Source organism: Myotis yumanensis, unplaced genomic scaffold (genome assembly GCF_028538775.1).
Source record: "Myotis yumanensis isolate MYYU_CA2020_CCGP unplaced genomic scaffold, mMyoYum1.0.hap1 SCAF_1, whole genome shotgun sequence".
NCBI classification, from domain to species: Eukaryota; Metazoa; Chordata; class Mammalia; order Chiroptera; family Vespertilionidae; genus Myotis; species Myotis yumanensis.
The window spans coordinates 195478907-195495029 of NW_027223752.1; the positions used below are offsets into that span (position 1 = coordinate 195478907).

Genomic DNA, 16123 nt, shown 5'->3' on the forward strand with positions numbered 1-16123 from the left:
ACCAAAGAACTTACATGCATACATGCATAACCCATGGACACAGACAACAGTGTGGTGAAGGCTGGGGTGGTTGTGGGGTGTAGGGTGAAGGGGGTCAATGGGAAAAAGGAGACATCTGTAATACTTTCAACAATAAAGATACATTTTAAAAAATAAAAATAGCTATTCATGTTAAAGGAACCTTTATGTGAACCTTAGGATGGGAATCTTCAAAACGATGAAAAGTCATCTCAGCTGAATGTAGCTGACTTGCTCCTACATTACATATGTGTCAGAAGAGGATTCGGGGTTCTTTAATCACAAAATGTTTCTAATTTTCATTTTAAGGCAGTTGTGGCTTAGCAGTCTCAAATCTCATACATGGCTTAATGGTTTCATCCTCTTACTCTCTGACAAAGTATTTATATTCAGCTCGATTTCTGCAAAAGACTAAGACTTCAAAAATAGAAATCAAGACAGCCAAATATATTTAAAGATAACAGGCAACAGATAGTGCTAAAAATGATTATAATACACTTTAGAAATTAACCTTGGGCCAAATTCCACCAGAAGACCTATGGATAGGATCTCAGAAAAGCTAGCTAAGTAATGAGTATCATGGAAGTGATAACCAGACAAGAAGTTCCAAGGATCTGAGCCCCCAGCCTCTCCCTGAGAATCTGTGAGGTATTTCTACAACTACTACATCTGCTGCAATCTGTGGACTGCAATTTCACTGAAGGTTGGTCATGTAATTGTGAAGTGTTATTGCATTATTGATAAACCCAGGAAAAGAAATGTCAAGCCCTTTTAAAGTCACTGTACACTGAGCACAGCACTTCCACCAGAGAGTTAAGGCTAAGCAGTAACATGATGAGAAGGATTTTCTTATCCTCACAGCTAATTCCAAACCCACATGAAAATGAGAACGAAACCCATTATGTTTGATAAGCACCCACCACACTTGTACATTTTTTAAATATATTTTGATTGATTTCAGAGAGGAAGGATGAGGGAGAGAGAGATAGAAACATCAGTGATGAGAATCATTAATCGGCTGCCTCCTGCATGCCCCCTACTGGGGATCAAGCCAGTAACCTGGGCATGTGCCCTGATGGAGAATTGAACCCTGACTGCCTGGTTCATCGGTCCACACTCAATCACTGAGCCACACTGTATGCTTTTAAAAGAACAGAGAACGAATATAAGGGAAAAGAAAAACTAATCAATATAAGGTAATTGGGGAAGATAATTGGATAATGGGAGAAAAAATTGTCCATAGCAACAAAATAGAAGAGATTATTTATGTTGATTTACAAGTAGATGAGTTCCAGATGTATTTTTTAAATCTACTTCTCCCAGGTGTTTTTCTGCTTAATAAATATAACATCCAAGTTGGAATATTGCTGAAGCATTGAATCACCTAAATTCTGGCTATGGTCTTCTTCTGCCGTTAACTATTTTAAGCTATTTCTCCGCAGGGCAGCGCTACTGAAATCATCAGCATACAGGCTTGGCAGAGCCAGAGAGAAAAAGTACAGTCCACAGATTTGTTTCTTCTGTTTTTCCCAAAACAGAATCTCATAAAAAACATGCCCTCAAATTCTGTCACGATGTAGCTGACAGAATGAGAAATTCGGCTCCTGTTCGTAACTCTGACCGTTAAACCCATTTCTTGTGCTACTGAGAAGTCGCATAGCTCCAGGAAGTCGGGAGGCACCATCGCAACTGTTCAAATGGTATCCAGGCAGAACAATCAGTCAATCAGAAACTTTAGTTCCAGTGGGATGAAAGTTTTTGGGGCCAACTTGGAAAAGCCTACAGAACAAGTTTGACTTGACTGCCAAGATCATTTCCAGGACACTGGCTAATTAATTATAAAAGCTTTTTCAAAACAAATTTGAGCCTGGCAACCTTTTTTCCTACCCAAAGAGAGAGGAAAAAAGCAGGTTCAAAATAATAAAAGCCCAGGATTGTTGTGCTGTTGTGTTTTTTTGCCATAGCTTCGTCTTCTTTGCAAGCCCATTTTCTTCTTAGCACCTTTGTATTTGAAGTTACTGAAATAGTGGTAATAGAAACTGGAACTATAGCTTGAATTCCTACTCTACCTTGGGTCATAGACAGGTCATGGGTCGGTCACAAAGCTTCTCTTCAAATCCTTTTGTGGGAAGCAAAGAACAGAGCTTCTTCCTCTTTGGGGGGGAGGATAGAGGGCTCATTGCATTAAGTATGGCTGTTACTAGTATATTAGATAAATGGAGACGGATAGTTGCTCTTATAATGATAACCTCATCAACCTCATTTCCAGGCTTTGAAAACAAAAAGAACTAAACCCCTGAATTTAACCTCCCTGGATTCATCTTACTCTGAATCTTCATAAATATGAGATGCTAGTGATAGTCAGCAAAGATTCTGGTTTCAAGGACAACATCACACAGGTTTTATAGTAAAATCAACACCCCGGGAACATAATGTCCAGCCTATTTCTTCTAATACAAAATCTTGTGCAGGAGACCTCTGAAACCATTGGATTTCTTCTGCACGTGCCCAGATATGAAGAGACCCAAGAAGGTAAGAAATTTCTCTCAGCATTTATCAGCTACTTATTGACAAATTCCTGGCCAAAGAAGAACTGTCCCGAATAAAAGAAGCCTTCCTCAAAGAGTATGTCAACCAGATATTCCTAACTCTGCCTCATCTAGAATCAAGACCCCCGGCAAACCTCATAATTAGTGTTGCTTGATACCTTACATAGAGACTGGCATAGCATAATTGTATAATCAAATATTAGTTAAAGGAATGAATGAATGGAGGAACCACAATTCTTATCAATCACCATCTCATACCTGGATCACAATCATGTAGCTAATCTACTACTGTTCCTCTCAGTTTCCCCTCGGAATCAGAAATAGATTTAGGGCTTCTCTACTTTTATTGCCATACAGTATGAACAACAATCAAAATCAAGAGCCAGAACAAGTTGATGCTATTGAATTAATATCTGATATACTTGTAAAAAGAAAACAATCACATATAACATGTAAAAACTGTGGATCTATGTTGGTTCCCCATAGTTCTATTTTTTTTTTCTTTTCAACTTAATAGCCCTTGAAAGTCTATAATGTAAACCATGGCTATTGAGCCCCTGACACCCATATTTTATTTAACCAAGTATTTTTCTAGGGAGCATTCCTTAAGTGGTCTTTTCTAAGACTCCCTGTTGCTTCTTTAGTGAAAATCACCATTTAGGACAATGTATTTAATCTTTTTAAGCCTACATTTCCTCATTTGTACCAACCACATGTTATGGGCATGCATAAATTCTTAGCTTAGGGCCTGGCCAATAATAAATGCTCAATAAATATTAACTATTATTTTAAAAACTAGAGGCCTGGTGCACAAATTCGTGCACACTGAAAAGAAATCAATTAGAAAAAATATTTTAGAGGCCAGGGAGGGACCGTGGAAGGTTGGCTCCAGGGTGTGTCTGGCCCGTCTCGCCCAGTCCTGATCAGCTGGACCCTAGCAGCAAGCTAACCTACCAGTCAGAGCATCTACCCCCTGGTGGTCAGTGCCCATCATAGCCACTGGTCGAGTGGTCTACCAAATGGTCAGACACTTAGCATGTTAGGCTTTTATATATATAGATGTTGTTTGATAAATACTGAATGGAACCAAGATGTTCGAAATAGTGTTGAGGGAAATTCTCAATAAGTCCTAGTGGACTGCGTTTTCCCTTTTCTGCTGCTGTATTCTATATTTAATGATCTTCTCCCCATCATTTCAAGAGGCAGGGAAGGGAGGAGAGGAGGGCTATCCACATTAGCATTTCAAGGGGGAGTAGAACTAGGAGTCAAGAATTAATCTCAATGTAAAGAGGGAGGAAATTAGGCCTGGCCAAAGCAAAACATCCCTCTTCTAGGGAACAAAAATAAATTAAGATGAGAAAGATAACATCAGATTTCAGAGCATCTTAAAAGTCACACAGGCAATTCTGAACTTAACTTTATAGGAAGCCATTACAAGCTTTTAATCCAAGGGAGAAATGGAAGGGCAATATTTTACCAAGTGTTAAATTGTGAGAAAATGGAGACAAGGAATTAGCTCCAAAGTCTTTTCTAGCAACACAGTCTAAGACAGCCGTGGGCAAACTACGGCCAGCGGGCCGGATCTGGCCCGTTTGAAATGAATAAAACTAAAAAAAAAAAAAAGACCGTGCCCTTTTATGTAATGATGTTTACTTTGAATTTATATTAGTTCACACAAACACTCCATCCATGCTTTTGTTCTGGCCCTCCGGTCCAGTTTAAGAACCCATTGTGGCCCTCGAGTCAAAAAGTTTGCCCACCCCTGGTCTAAGATGATAATGGCCCTGTTAGGGGGCTACTGGTGAGAAGGAAGAATCCAAATGCTATTTCACGAGAAAGAACATGAATTTCATCTTCCCTGTACTTTTTACAAATGTTGTTAAAGAGAAGCATCCTCATAAAGAAGAAATGTACAATTCAGATTTATTTATTCAGGTAAAAATTTCACCCACTTAGTCCACACAACTGGTTTTGGTTTTTATTGCACAATGCAAAATTGTATCTGCTCACCATTTTCTATTATCCCCAGATATTCTCCCAACTGGAAAATGGCCCAGTTTCTACCATATTTTTTTAAAAGAAAGAAAACTGAGACTCAAACCCTAATTGCTCTACATTTCAAATAGTCTACCTACTATGTATTTTAACAGACAAATCTTCAGCTAACAAAACTACACTACCTTTGCCAAAAATATACCCAAGAGTGAACAATTGCCAGAATTTTAGTTCTTTCTTTATCAATGCACTTTTTCATAAAGTGTTTCATTTAATCCTCACAATAACCCTGAGGTAGGGATTATTATTACTATTTTAAAGTTAATACAACTATAGTTACAATAAATTGCCCAAGAGACTACATCTATAAAGGCTGAAGTCAAGACTCTAATTCTTGGGTTCTGAACGCCAAATCCCTTTCACATACAGCCTCCTCTTCCCTCAGAAAAAGTACAAAAACCTCATCTACACATATTGGTTCTTTTCAGTCAGGGAACTATCATTTCTAATCTTTTCCTAGCATCGTCTAGATATACATTTAGTCTTACATTTCAAAGGAGCAAGAATTCTTTGCATACCTGGTCCTTCTCAGGTTTATCAGAAATGTCATTCAGACTGGCGGAAGTCAGATTCCTATGGGTCAGGGCTGGGCTACCTGGAAAAACAAAAACAAATCCTAATTAAAGACTTCTTCTCAAAAGCACAGAGACTCTGGTTGTATACTTCATCAACACTAGTAGATGATGATGGACATGGTGATGATGCTTTAGCTACGATAAAGGTTGGAGCGCAGACACGGTTAAATGGAAAGTATGAAAAATCTCCCATAATTTGTTAAAGTCTGACTGCCAGTCTCTATTTTAAGGTAAGTTACACTTTGAAAGAAACATCAAAAACAATAGGCATAAAAACAAATGTACTCCTGGTTTGGTTTGGTTTTTGTCACGGCCCTTTCACACATGTCCTAACCTACCAGGTGTCCTTTCCTTTTCCTCTCCCCTGCATAGCCAAGCATTCTCCTATCAGCAGAGCTGGCCCCCGATTCAGGCCCACTATCCTCTCTCCCCGGCCCCTGCAGTCCTTTCTAGGACATCCCTCATTCCAATCAACACAAAAAGCTATCTGTGTTCCTTTCTCTAGCTAACATTTTAATCAAAATATCTCTCCTGCCCTAGATGGTTTGGCTCAGTGGATAGAGTGTCAGCTTGCAGACTGAAGGGTCCCAGGTTCGATTCCAGTCAAGGGCACATGCCTGGGTTGTGGGCTCAATCCCTAGTAGGGGGCATGCAGCAGGAAGCCAATCAATGATTCCCTCTCATCATTGATGTTTCTATTTCTCTCTCCCTCTCCCTTCTTCTCTGAAATCAATAAAAATATATTTTTTTAAAAAGAATTATTTCTCCGTAGTAGGCATCTGATCCAGAATCCCCATTCTTTGCCTCAAAATAGTGTTATCACAGGCTCCCCTTAGTTCCTGCATTCCCATTTGCCAAACTAAAATAAGTGTGTCCCTTCTTCCCCTAAACATGCCAAACTCCATATTCAAGTCAAAGGATGGTTTCATCAGGAACGCTTCAGGGGGACCAAGCTCTCGGGCAACATAGCTGCTGTAGGTAATATCCACTGGCAATCCAGTCAGTGATTTTAGACACTGTTATACAACCACAGAGAGGAAGAATGTCTGGAAGAGTGAGAGACCATTTTCAAGTAGACTGTGTTAATAATACTGAACTTTCATTCTGCAGTTGGCCTGAAATCTCTAGGCTTACTAAGCAAAAGAGGAACTTTTCAAAGCCAGGGTGCTTGACCCACCCCTGCAGGGTGCTGAGTAATGCATTCATCCTTAATCCTCAATAGTCTGACTCAGGCTGGTCTTCACACCAAGAGGACAAGGGTTGGGGAAAAAAGCGCAGAAGTTCCAACACAGCTTCACATTTGCTTCCAAAAAATTATTTATTACAGACTTTAATTCCTTCCGGTCAAAACTTCAACACAGAATTTTACAAAAGATTGCAAGCTACTCCTAATAATCTAATGTGTATATGCCAGCAGCTCTTTAAATTATATAATTCTTTTTAACTACTAGATCAGGAAAATCACAATTTTCTGGGGCTGACAGACAGGATGCTTTCCACCCCGTTGCATTTCATTGAGTAAGCATGCCCTAGGTCTCTGGGAGCCTTTACCTGGTGGGTTATTTTATTCTAGGAAAATTTGAGCACAGAGCATTTTTCAAGGGAAAGAGCTGAAAAAATGCTTTATGGGCAATATTAAAAGAACTTCTTTGAAGGCCACATTTTCTTCTTTGAACTGCACGCATACCACTGGATACAAGCAATACCAGGTACAAACACGAATGCCCCAAGGTAATGTTGGGTTTGAAACACACGGGTAAGGAGTAGATATAATTTTGCACTTTATGTTTAAAAACAAAACCAGTTATTTAAAGTAAAGAAATCTAAACTCTGTACTCCTACGTCAATGAAGCCTTAGAAATACTAATTATAAGTTAAAAGTAGCTTAGGTAAGCGATTAGATAAGACTAATTTCTAATTATAAAGCAATCGTATTAAGTGGAAGTACTGAAATAAATTGAAAGCAGTCTTTCATTAAGTAATTTAAATTTCCTGGGCAATATCCTAAACTCACTCACTGATTTGCTTTGGAAATACTGCAAAGGTACATTTCAACCCAAGAACTGCCCTAACTGCTGCAAAATCTGAATACGTAGAAGCCAAATGAATAAGGTCTTTATTATGATGGTAATCTGAATTGATGTCACCACTTTTCCAAGAAACCTCATATACTGTCTCATCATTTCTCATTTCTGAAAGACAGCTATCAATATTTGTGTTATATGGGGACAGAAGAGGCACAGGTCAAGGAAGAGGAAGGAACCAGATGGGGAAAAGAAGGCCAGTGTTAAGAAATAATCAACTCTATTGTCCCTCCTACCCTTAACTTTTCTCATTAATAAGAGTACTATTTGAAAGTAAAATGAGGAACATTCCCTAATGTTTAACTTTATAATACACTAGAAGAATTCAAAGTCAACACTTTTAGGTAAACCCTAAGCAAGATGATCAGCATTCTTCAATCTTTTCCCACCTCCCTCCCTAACAAACTCCTCACCCCTACACCCTCACACCTTGAACCAGAGACAAATGCTTCCCAATTCCCAACCTGTGGCCCCAGGCCAACAGCATCAGCACCACATGAGAACTTGTTAGAAATGCAAACTCCTGGGACTCACCCCAAATCTATATAAAAACTCTGGGTATGGGGCTTAGCAGTGCGGGCACTAACAGACCTTGGAAGTGATTCTGAAACATGCTAAAGTTTGAGAATTACTGCTCGAAATAAACCAGTTATCTTAACCGAAGGGTGTCTCAGTCAGAATCAGAGTTGAAAGAGGTTTATATAAGCTGAAGTAGCCAGAGTGGCCGTTCTGATAACCTTGCTCTCCCCCAAGCTACTGCTTCAAACAGTCCTATCTCACGCAAGTCAGTAAATTAGCATCCTTGCCACATCTACAGACAAAAATGATCAGACCTGGCACTTCCTCTAAATCATCACCTACGCTATCAAGTAAATAACTAACTTTGTTTTGGAAGCTCACAGTTTAATTAGCCTTTTCCAGAAACATACCACCCAATTCAAAAAGGCAAGGACGAGAGCCAAAAGAGATGACAAACCAAATTATATCTGGGAATCAGAAATCTGAGTGTGGCATTTTAGCAAACCCAAAAGCTGTTATACAACAGGTCCCTAACAAGGGTCTATTGTGGATATTTTGCACCTGACATTCAATAAGACGCACTATCAGAACAAACCAGTGCTTTCTATTTAGAATTTTATCTTATAATGTAAACTCATGATACTGCAGTCCTGAGTGAGTGGAGGTAGCAGAGGAAAATGTCTCCTTGTACCAGAAAGGTGTGTTACAAGGACACCTAAAGCGTGCTACCACTTGTGCAGGTGGTGATTCCTTTACTCGGAGCTACCACTAGCAGGCACGTCCAATCTGAAATCCAGGGCATACTTAAAACTGTTCTTGGTCCAAAGAAATTTTGGATTTTTAAGTGTTGGATTTTAAAAAGACGAAAAAGAAGGACCAGCCTTCTTGTGCATTAATTATAATGAATTCGCATATCCCTGATTTCTTGCCATAAGAAAAAGAAAGCTTTGGAGAATCACATTTTCAAGCAGTTTCACACAATCAAAAACAATTTCATTTTCAAAGTACCCACTTGGCAGGTACATAGTGTCTTCTATAAAAACTAATTGCATTCTATACTAAGTTTGAAAATCATTTTTATTCTTTAGCACACATGTAGCAATTCATAAAATCCTCTGCAATTATATCTCTTCGATAAAATAAAAAGGAGTGAGGAGAATGTACAGCATAGGAAGAGGATGATATGTAAAAGTCTACATATTAGCCTGGCAGCTGTGGCTCAGCGGTTGAGCATCAACCCATGAACCAGGAGGTCATGGTTCGATTCCCTGGGTTGCAGGCTTGATCCCCATTGTGGGGTGTGCAGGAGGCAGCCAATCAATGATTCTCTCACAATTGATATTTTTATCTCTCTGTTCCTCTCCCTTTCTCACTCTGAAATCAATAAAAACATATTTAAAAATTTTTAATGAAATAGCGTACATATTAGATAAAAATACAAATATGTATGTAATAACACATATATTGCCACACGCACACCTCATACCTTTATAATAAGCCAATAGAGAACCTAGGAACAAGGTAAAACAAAGATCACAGGGGCTATGAGGTAAACTGTGTTTTTATTCTTACTAATAATTAAATAACACTTTTAAAATATATTGTTATATTATTTTGCCCTGACTGGGAATTGAACCCTGACCTCCTAGTTCACAGGTCGATGCTCAACCACTGAGCCATGCCAGCTGGGTATTAAATAATATTGTTAGCATAAAAATAACTAAGGTAACTTACATGTAATAGACATTTAAATGAAACTGGGCATTAATGTCAAAGTTTAGAGCCATGGGTATGATTTGAACTGCTTGGGACCACAAAACAATATGTAGTTTCAGAATAATGAATACTAATATGTTCTGTCTCCCAATGACTCACTGATGGTTTCCCCCTGCCCTTGATGTTATAACAAATCTACTAGAAAATGCCTGTATCTAAGATTAAGGACCAACTAATCTTTTTTAGTAGTAGGTACTTTAACTTCCATTATCTTAATCCTTATATAAACACTTTGAGGTTAGTATTGTTATTACTACTTTAACATAAACATGAACTCCAAGGCAGTTAAATTTATGGTCACACAGCAAGTGGTAAAAACATAATTTAAATCTGGATCTCTTAATACCAATCCCACTGCCTCTGAGAAAAAAAAAATGGTCTATGTTATTTACATAAATAAACACATAAACTTCACTTCTAATGAAGAGAAAATTTAAAGTATAACTACAAAGAATATATCCCACTTCCATGCCAATTGTGTGCAATATAATATTACTAAAAATGTTTAAGATAAAAATGCTCTTGGTTTCCAATTTTAGATGTTCCCAAAAATGAAATTTACATTTCTTTGTGTTTTCATTTTCATAAAGGAAAAAAGGGGGGGGGGGGGAAAGGGGGCAGATATTCAACTCAGTCTGTTTAGCACTGAGATTAAATAGTAACTCCAAACCACTGCTCTGTAACAAAAAAAGAAAATATGCTAAAAACAATAGCAATGTAATTATAAAAGCAATAATGCCACATGCTTCTGAATGTACTAATTCACAGACACATTTCAGGTTAGTCCAACTGCAATTCCCATTTCAACCACTAATCAGGAATAGAATGAGACAGAGAATAAATCACAATAATTTTAACTGAGAAAGTCTAGAAGGAATTGCTAATGGATAAGCTTACATTTTATCAGACCAGTTTCCTAGTCTTCCATGGCAACAGAATTTTAAGAGCTCTCCCTACCAAAAGCAATATTAAAATAAGCATGCCATTAAAAATTCCAACCTCTTCTCATTCCCTAACTCCAAATAAAATACAGAAATATTTAAAATGTAAATATTAGACTAAGGAAAGTTAAAAATATCATCAGAAGGAGCTCTCTGACGGAATTTCATAACTAAGAGGAAATCAATTTGAATATTTTTGCTTCTTTCAATTGCAATTGTTATGTTTTATTTAGAGAACTGCTGTCTGTTTATGATTTAATATAATGTAAACTCCAAGGGTCCAGAGCCAAGGCCTTCAGTTTATCTTGTTCACAGTTATATCCTCTGAGCTTGGCACTCTAGTGGCACTTAATAAGTATTTGTGAATGAGTGAATAATAACTGGGTATCGTTTTACCTCCATTTGAGTTACTATAAGCACTACTGTTCAGAGTCCATTTCCGATGGAGGGAGATGCTGTGTGCACACTTCAATAGTCTTCAGACTTGAAAAGCCTTAGAGTAAATAAGGAAGAAGTTTGTAGCTGGCCCAGAATTAACAGAAGGAAAGGACTCTGCCAAAGTAGCTTAAAGCCATCAGTCGGCAGTGGAACAGATTAAAAAAAAAAAAAAAAAAACACCCTGTAAAGGAAGAATCAAGAGGTGAGAATAAGAGGATAAAATAAGGAAGCATGTCGGCACTTCAGCAGAAGGAAAGGAGAGCCTTGGGTAGAAAAGTCTAGGAGAAATGAAATAACTCAAATATTGTAATTGGCCTGGAAAGTTAAGCAAATTTGAAGGAAGGAAGAAGACTTGAAAAGATCCAGATAACTTTCAAAGTATGTGAGTCAAGTTCTAGACAAAAGCTAAAGTCATCCCTAATGTATGGGGCAAAGATAATGGAAGGGACATCCTTCTAGAGAGAAATAGAAGTGCACAGAGGCCAAACCACAACATAATAAACACCTATGCCAATGAGTCCTCACAGAGACTACTCTACTTTTAAAGACCATTCTCTGCTTATTGACATATCAGCTGTACAGATTCTGCTTAATAATCTTTCCAACTTCAACTACCTCCACCCTATTCTCTCCCGTTTTTTAGTTTTCTGTTCCTCTTTGGGCTTTTCCCGAGAGTCAATGTTAGGTCTTAGACTTCAATGTCAAATAGACAAGGTTCATCTCTTCTAATTCTTTTAAAATTTCTATCAACAAAAGAAAAATGCTCTAACCATGGATATTCCCATATAATCTAATAAAAGACAAACATGCAAATTGACCATACCTTCACTATGCCTTAAGCCATGCCCACCAGCCAATCAGAGCAACTATATGCAAATTAACCCAACCAAGATGGTGCCCGGCAGCCACAGAGCTGAAGCGAGCAGGAGGCTTGGTTGCTCCAGTGATGGAGGAAGCCAAGCTTCCCAGCCAGCTCTGAGCTCCACTGGAGGCAACAAAGTTTCAATTATAGAAGGTAAATAAATCCCAGAATAAAAAGAAAAAAGAAAAAAAGAGGCTGGGAGCTTCCATCGCCGGGGGTCTTGGCCAACCTGAAAACAGCCCTCAGCCCCTTACCCAGACTGGCCAGGCACCCCAGTGGGGACCCCCCACCCTAAAGGGGGTGTGGCCAGCCTGAAAACAGCCATCAGCCCCTGATCCAGGCTGGCCAAACCTCCATAGAGTGAGGGTCCCCACTAGGGGGGAGGGGAGCTTGACCAGCCTGAAAACACTCATCAGCCCCTCACCCAGACTGGCCAGGCACCACAGTGGGGACCCCCACCTTGAAGGGGGTGTGACCAGCCTGCAAACACCCATCAGCCCCTCACCCAGGCTGGCCAAGCACCCCAGCAGGACCCCCACCCTGATCCAGGACACCCTTCAGGGCAAACCAGCCGGCCCCCACCCGTGCACCAGACCTCTATCCTATATAATAAAAAGGTAATATGCAAACTGACCCTAACAGCAGAAAGACTGGGAATGACTGGTCACTATGACACACACTGACCACCAGGGGGAAGATGCTCAATGCAGGAGCTTCCCCCTGGTGGTCAATGCGCTCCCACAAGGGGAGCTCTGCTCAGCCACAAGCCAGGCTGATGGCTGCCAGTACAACGGTGGTGGTAGGAGCCTCTCCTGCCTCCTCAGCAGCACTAAGGATGTCTAACTGCAGCTTAGGCCTGCTCCCCGCTGGCAAGTGGACATCCCCCGAGGGCTCCTGGGCTGCCAGAGGGATGTCTGACTGCCAGCTTAGGCCCAATTCCCCAGGAAGCGGGCCTAAACCAGCAGGTGGTCATCCCCCAAGGAGTCCCAGACTGCGAGAGAGCACAGGCCAGGCTGAGGGACCCCCCAAGTGCACAAATTTTTGTGCACCGGGCCTCTAGTTTTAACAATATTACACTGGATATTTAATTTCTATTATACTCTAAAATAGATTTTATTAAGAAAGCATTTCATTCTCTTTCTGCATACAGACACATATAAAAGATAGTTTAGCCCTAGCCAGTTTGGCTCAGAGGATAGAGCATCAGCCTGGGAACTGAAAGGTCCCAGGTTCGATTCCTGTCAAGGGCACATGCCCAGGTTGTGGGCTCGATCCCCAGTGGGGGACTTGCAGGAGGCAGCCGATCCATGATTCTCTCATCATGGATGTTTCTATCTCTCTCTCCCTCTTCCTTCCTCTCTAAAAATCAATAAGAACATAATTTTTTTTAAAAAAGACAGTTTAACAAAAAAACCTCTACTCAGTTGAATAAACATTCAGAGGCAAACATGGACTGAAAAACTTACTAAATAGAAAAGCCCCATAAAGATACTGATTCTTTCCCTGTGTCTCACATGCATGCACGCACACACCCACAGCCTCCCCGCTACCAACACACACACACACACACACACACACACAAATATATATATATGAACAAAAAGTTATTCTGCCTGGCTGGCGTAGCTCAGTGGTTGAGCTTTGACCTAAGAACCACGAGGTCATGGTTCAATTCCCTGTCAGGGCACATGCTCGGGTTGCAGCCTCAATTCTCAGTGTGGGGTGTGCAGGAGGCAGCCGATCAATGATTCTCTCTCATCACTGATGTTTCTCTCTCTTTCTCTCTCTCTCTCTCTCTCTCTCGCTCGCTCTCTCTTCCTCTTCCTCTCTGAAATCAATAAAAATATATTTTCTTAAAAAAGAAAAGAAAATACTAAAAACAAAACAATATAAAACCACATCAATTTAAAAAAAAAAAAACTGGTGGAAGACCAACAGAAATAGACTTCCAAAACTTTCTGGAAGAAGAAGAGCAGATGGTGTATTAGAACCTGGTACTTTTTGCAGAGTATAGAAATTGCAGTGTAAAATATGTGCAGAGAGGTATATGTCAAAAAGGAGATCTTCCCTGCAAAACTTCAAAAACGCTCCACACTGGAAGAGGCCAAATATAATGGGGGTTGAAAGACATGAGTTTATGGAAACTCTATGCACAGAAAGTTTACCACCACCCCAGTGGGCAGAGCACCCAGCAGCCTTTTACACCACAGGGCTGTTTGCTAAAGAGGTGTTAGAGAACACAGGGGTAATTAGTGCAGGTGTTTGTACCTCAGGGCAAAGTCTTCTGAACTCTAGAATTTAGGGGATATATCAGGATAACATTTTCTACTCATTCAAAAACAAATACTCTTTCTTAAATACAAATGAACAATTGAAGATCATCAAATATTTGAGAAAGCCTAAGAGTAAAACACACACACACACACACACACACAAAAAGAAACCCACACAATTTCAATTTAAAAATATAGATATAATTTTAAAAGTGTAAATAAAAACTCTTACTAGTCTGCAGAGAGATTAAAGAAGCTATTATAGCCTTGACAATCGTGGCTCAGTGATTAGAGTGTCGGGCCGGCACACCTAAGGTTCTCAGGGCATATACCTAGTTGTAGGTTCGATCCCCTGCCCAGGTGGAATGCCTGGGGGAGGCAACCAATGTCTCTCTCTCTCTCTCTCTCTCTCTCTCCCTCCCTCTTTCTCTCTCTCTCTCACTCTCCATCCCATCCCTTCTTCTTTCCCTCCCTTACACTCTCTCTAAAAATCAGTGACGGTAAAAATAATCCTAGGGTGCATATTAACAAAAAAAGAAAGAAAGAAGGAAACTATCATATTCATAAAACATGTACAAGATGTTATAAAAATAGAGCAAAAAATACTTTAGAATTATAATTACTTTTAAAGACCATATATCATTGCAAATAAAATAAACAATATAAAGGTTAGAAAATATTCCAAAAAATGTAAGGGTAGAGATGTTACAGCCCGTAGCTGGTTATCTAAAGGAAGAGGGCAAAGGGAGCCAGACATTGTTAAGCACATTCAGCTGGGAAGTTGAGGCCTGTCTGCTTCACTGGGAAGCTACAGCTTCACACCCCAAGAAATCAGCATTGTCCCTCCAAGGGGATTAACACCCCTCCCTTCTCCCCGCTGGTACTTGGGGGGAGGGGAAGTGCGGGGGAGAGACAAGGACATGCCCAATGGTGCAGGGGGAGGTGTTTGACCCTAGAGGCCTGTCAGTCTAGCCTGGGAGAAAAGATCATTGGCTGGGGGGAAGCCAATGCAAGCCTGTGAAATTTGGTATTTTGAAAAAGCTCCTGGTTAAAATCCCTGGAGAGAAAGCATTCTCTCTCTCTCTCTCTCTCTCTCTCTCTCTCTCTCTCTCTCTCTCTCTCTCGGATTTGCACTCGCCCTGTGATGGCTGCCCCTGCCCTGTTACTTTCTGCTCTCTCCTGCCAGGGACCAGTTGAGCATGGGGATCTGGTGGCCACCTAAGGCTGTCAGACTCGTGGGCTCTGAGGAACTATGAAGCATAACTCTGGGCACTAGCTTTCATTTGGGCCTGCAGAAGCCATGGTGGGTCTTTCTCCATGGCTGGATGGAGAGGGGACACTGGAAGCCCAGGGGCAGGGGCAGCCATCACTAATAAATCACCCTGCCACATCACCATCTCCTGTGAGTAGGTCCTTGCAATGCTTTTCTGGGGACCCCCTGGAAGAGCCTGTTTCCCACTGACAGCAGACGGGAACAAACAGCCCGAAAACCTGAGAGAAAAGATCAGGGGAACAGAGTCTACTCCAGGAAGGCCAGCAGCTGACTATTAGGAGTCCTACTAACCCAGAACAAGGCATTGAAAAAGAGAACAGTATTAAAGAAAATATATCAGATCTAAAGGACATGTTTCTTCTAATCACAAGGGTCCCAAGAGAAAAATAAACAAACCACACACACACACACACACACACACAGACACACACACCCTGTATGTAGATGAATCATTGTGAAAATTCACAATACCAAGAATGACGAAAATATTCTAAGATTTTTTTTTTATCTACAGAGGAAAGAAAATAAGAATAAGAGTTTTGGGCCAAAACCGGTTTGACTCAGTGGATAGAGCGTCGGCCTACGGGCTGAAAGGTCCCAGGTTCGATTCTGGTCAAGGGCATGTACCTGGGTTGCGGGCACATCCCCAATGGGAGATGTGCAGAAGGCAGCTGATCAATGTTTCTCTCTCATCAATGTTTCTAACTCTCTATCTCCCTTCCTCTCTGTAGAAAATCAATAAAATATATTTTTTAAAAAA

General features: G+C 40.3%; 1 protein-coding gene across 4 annotated transcripts in view; it reads right to left on the bottom strand.

Moving 5' to 3' along the window:
- SLC4A4 (solute carrier family 4 member 4) overlaps window positions 1-16123 on the bottom strand; it is a 328200-nt gene that overhangs the window by 126411 nt on the left and 185666 nt on the right. For all 4 annotated transcript variants that reach the window (XM_070395274.1, XM_070395285.1, XM_070395260.1 and 1 more), the window contains one exon: window positions 5141-5217. In XM_070395274.1, coding sequence (XP_070251375.1) covers window positions 5141-5217 — 77 coding nt within the window. The remainder of the gene's footprint in view (window positions 1-5140; window positions 5218-16123) is intronic.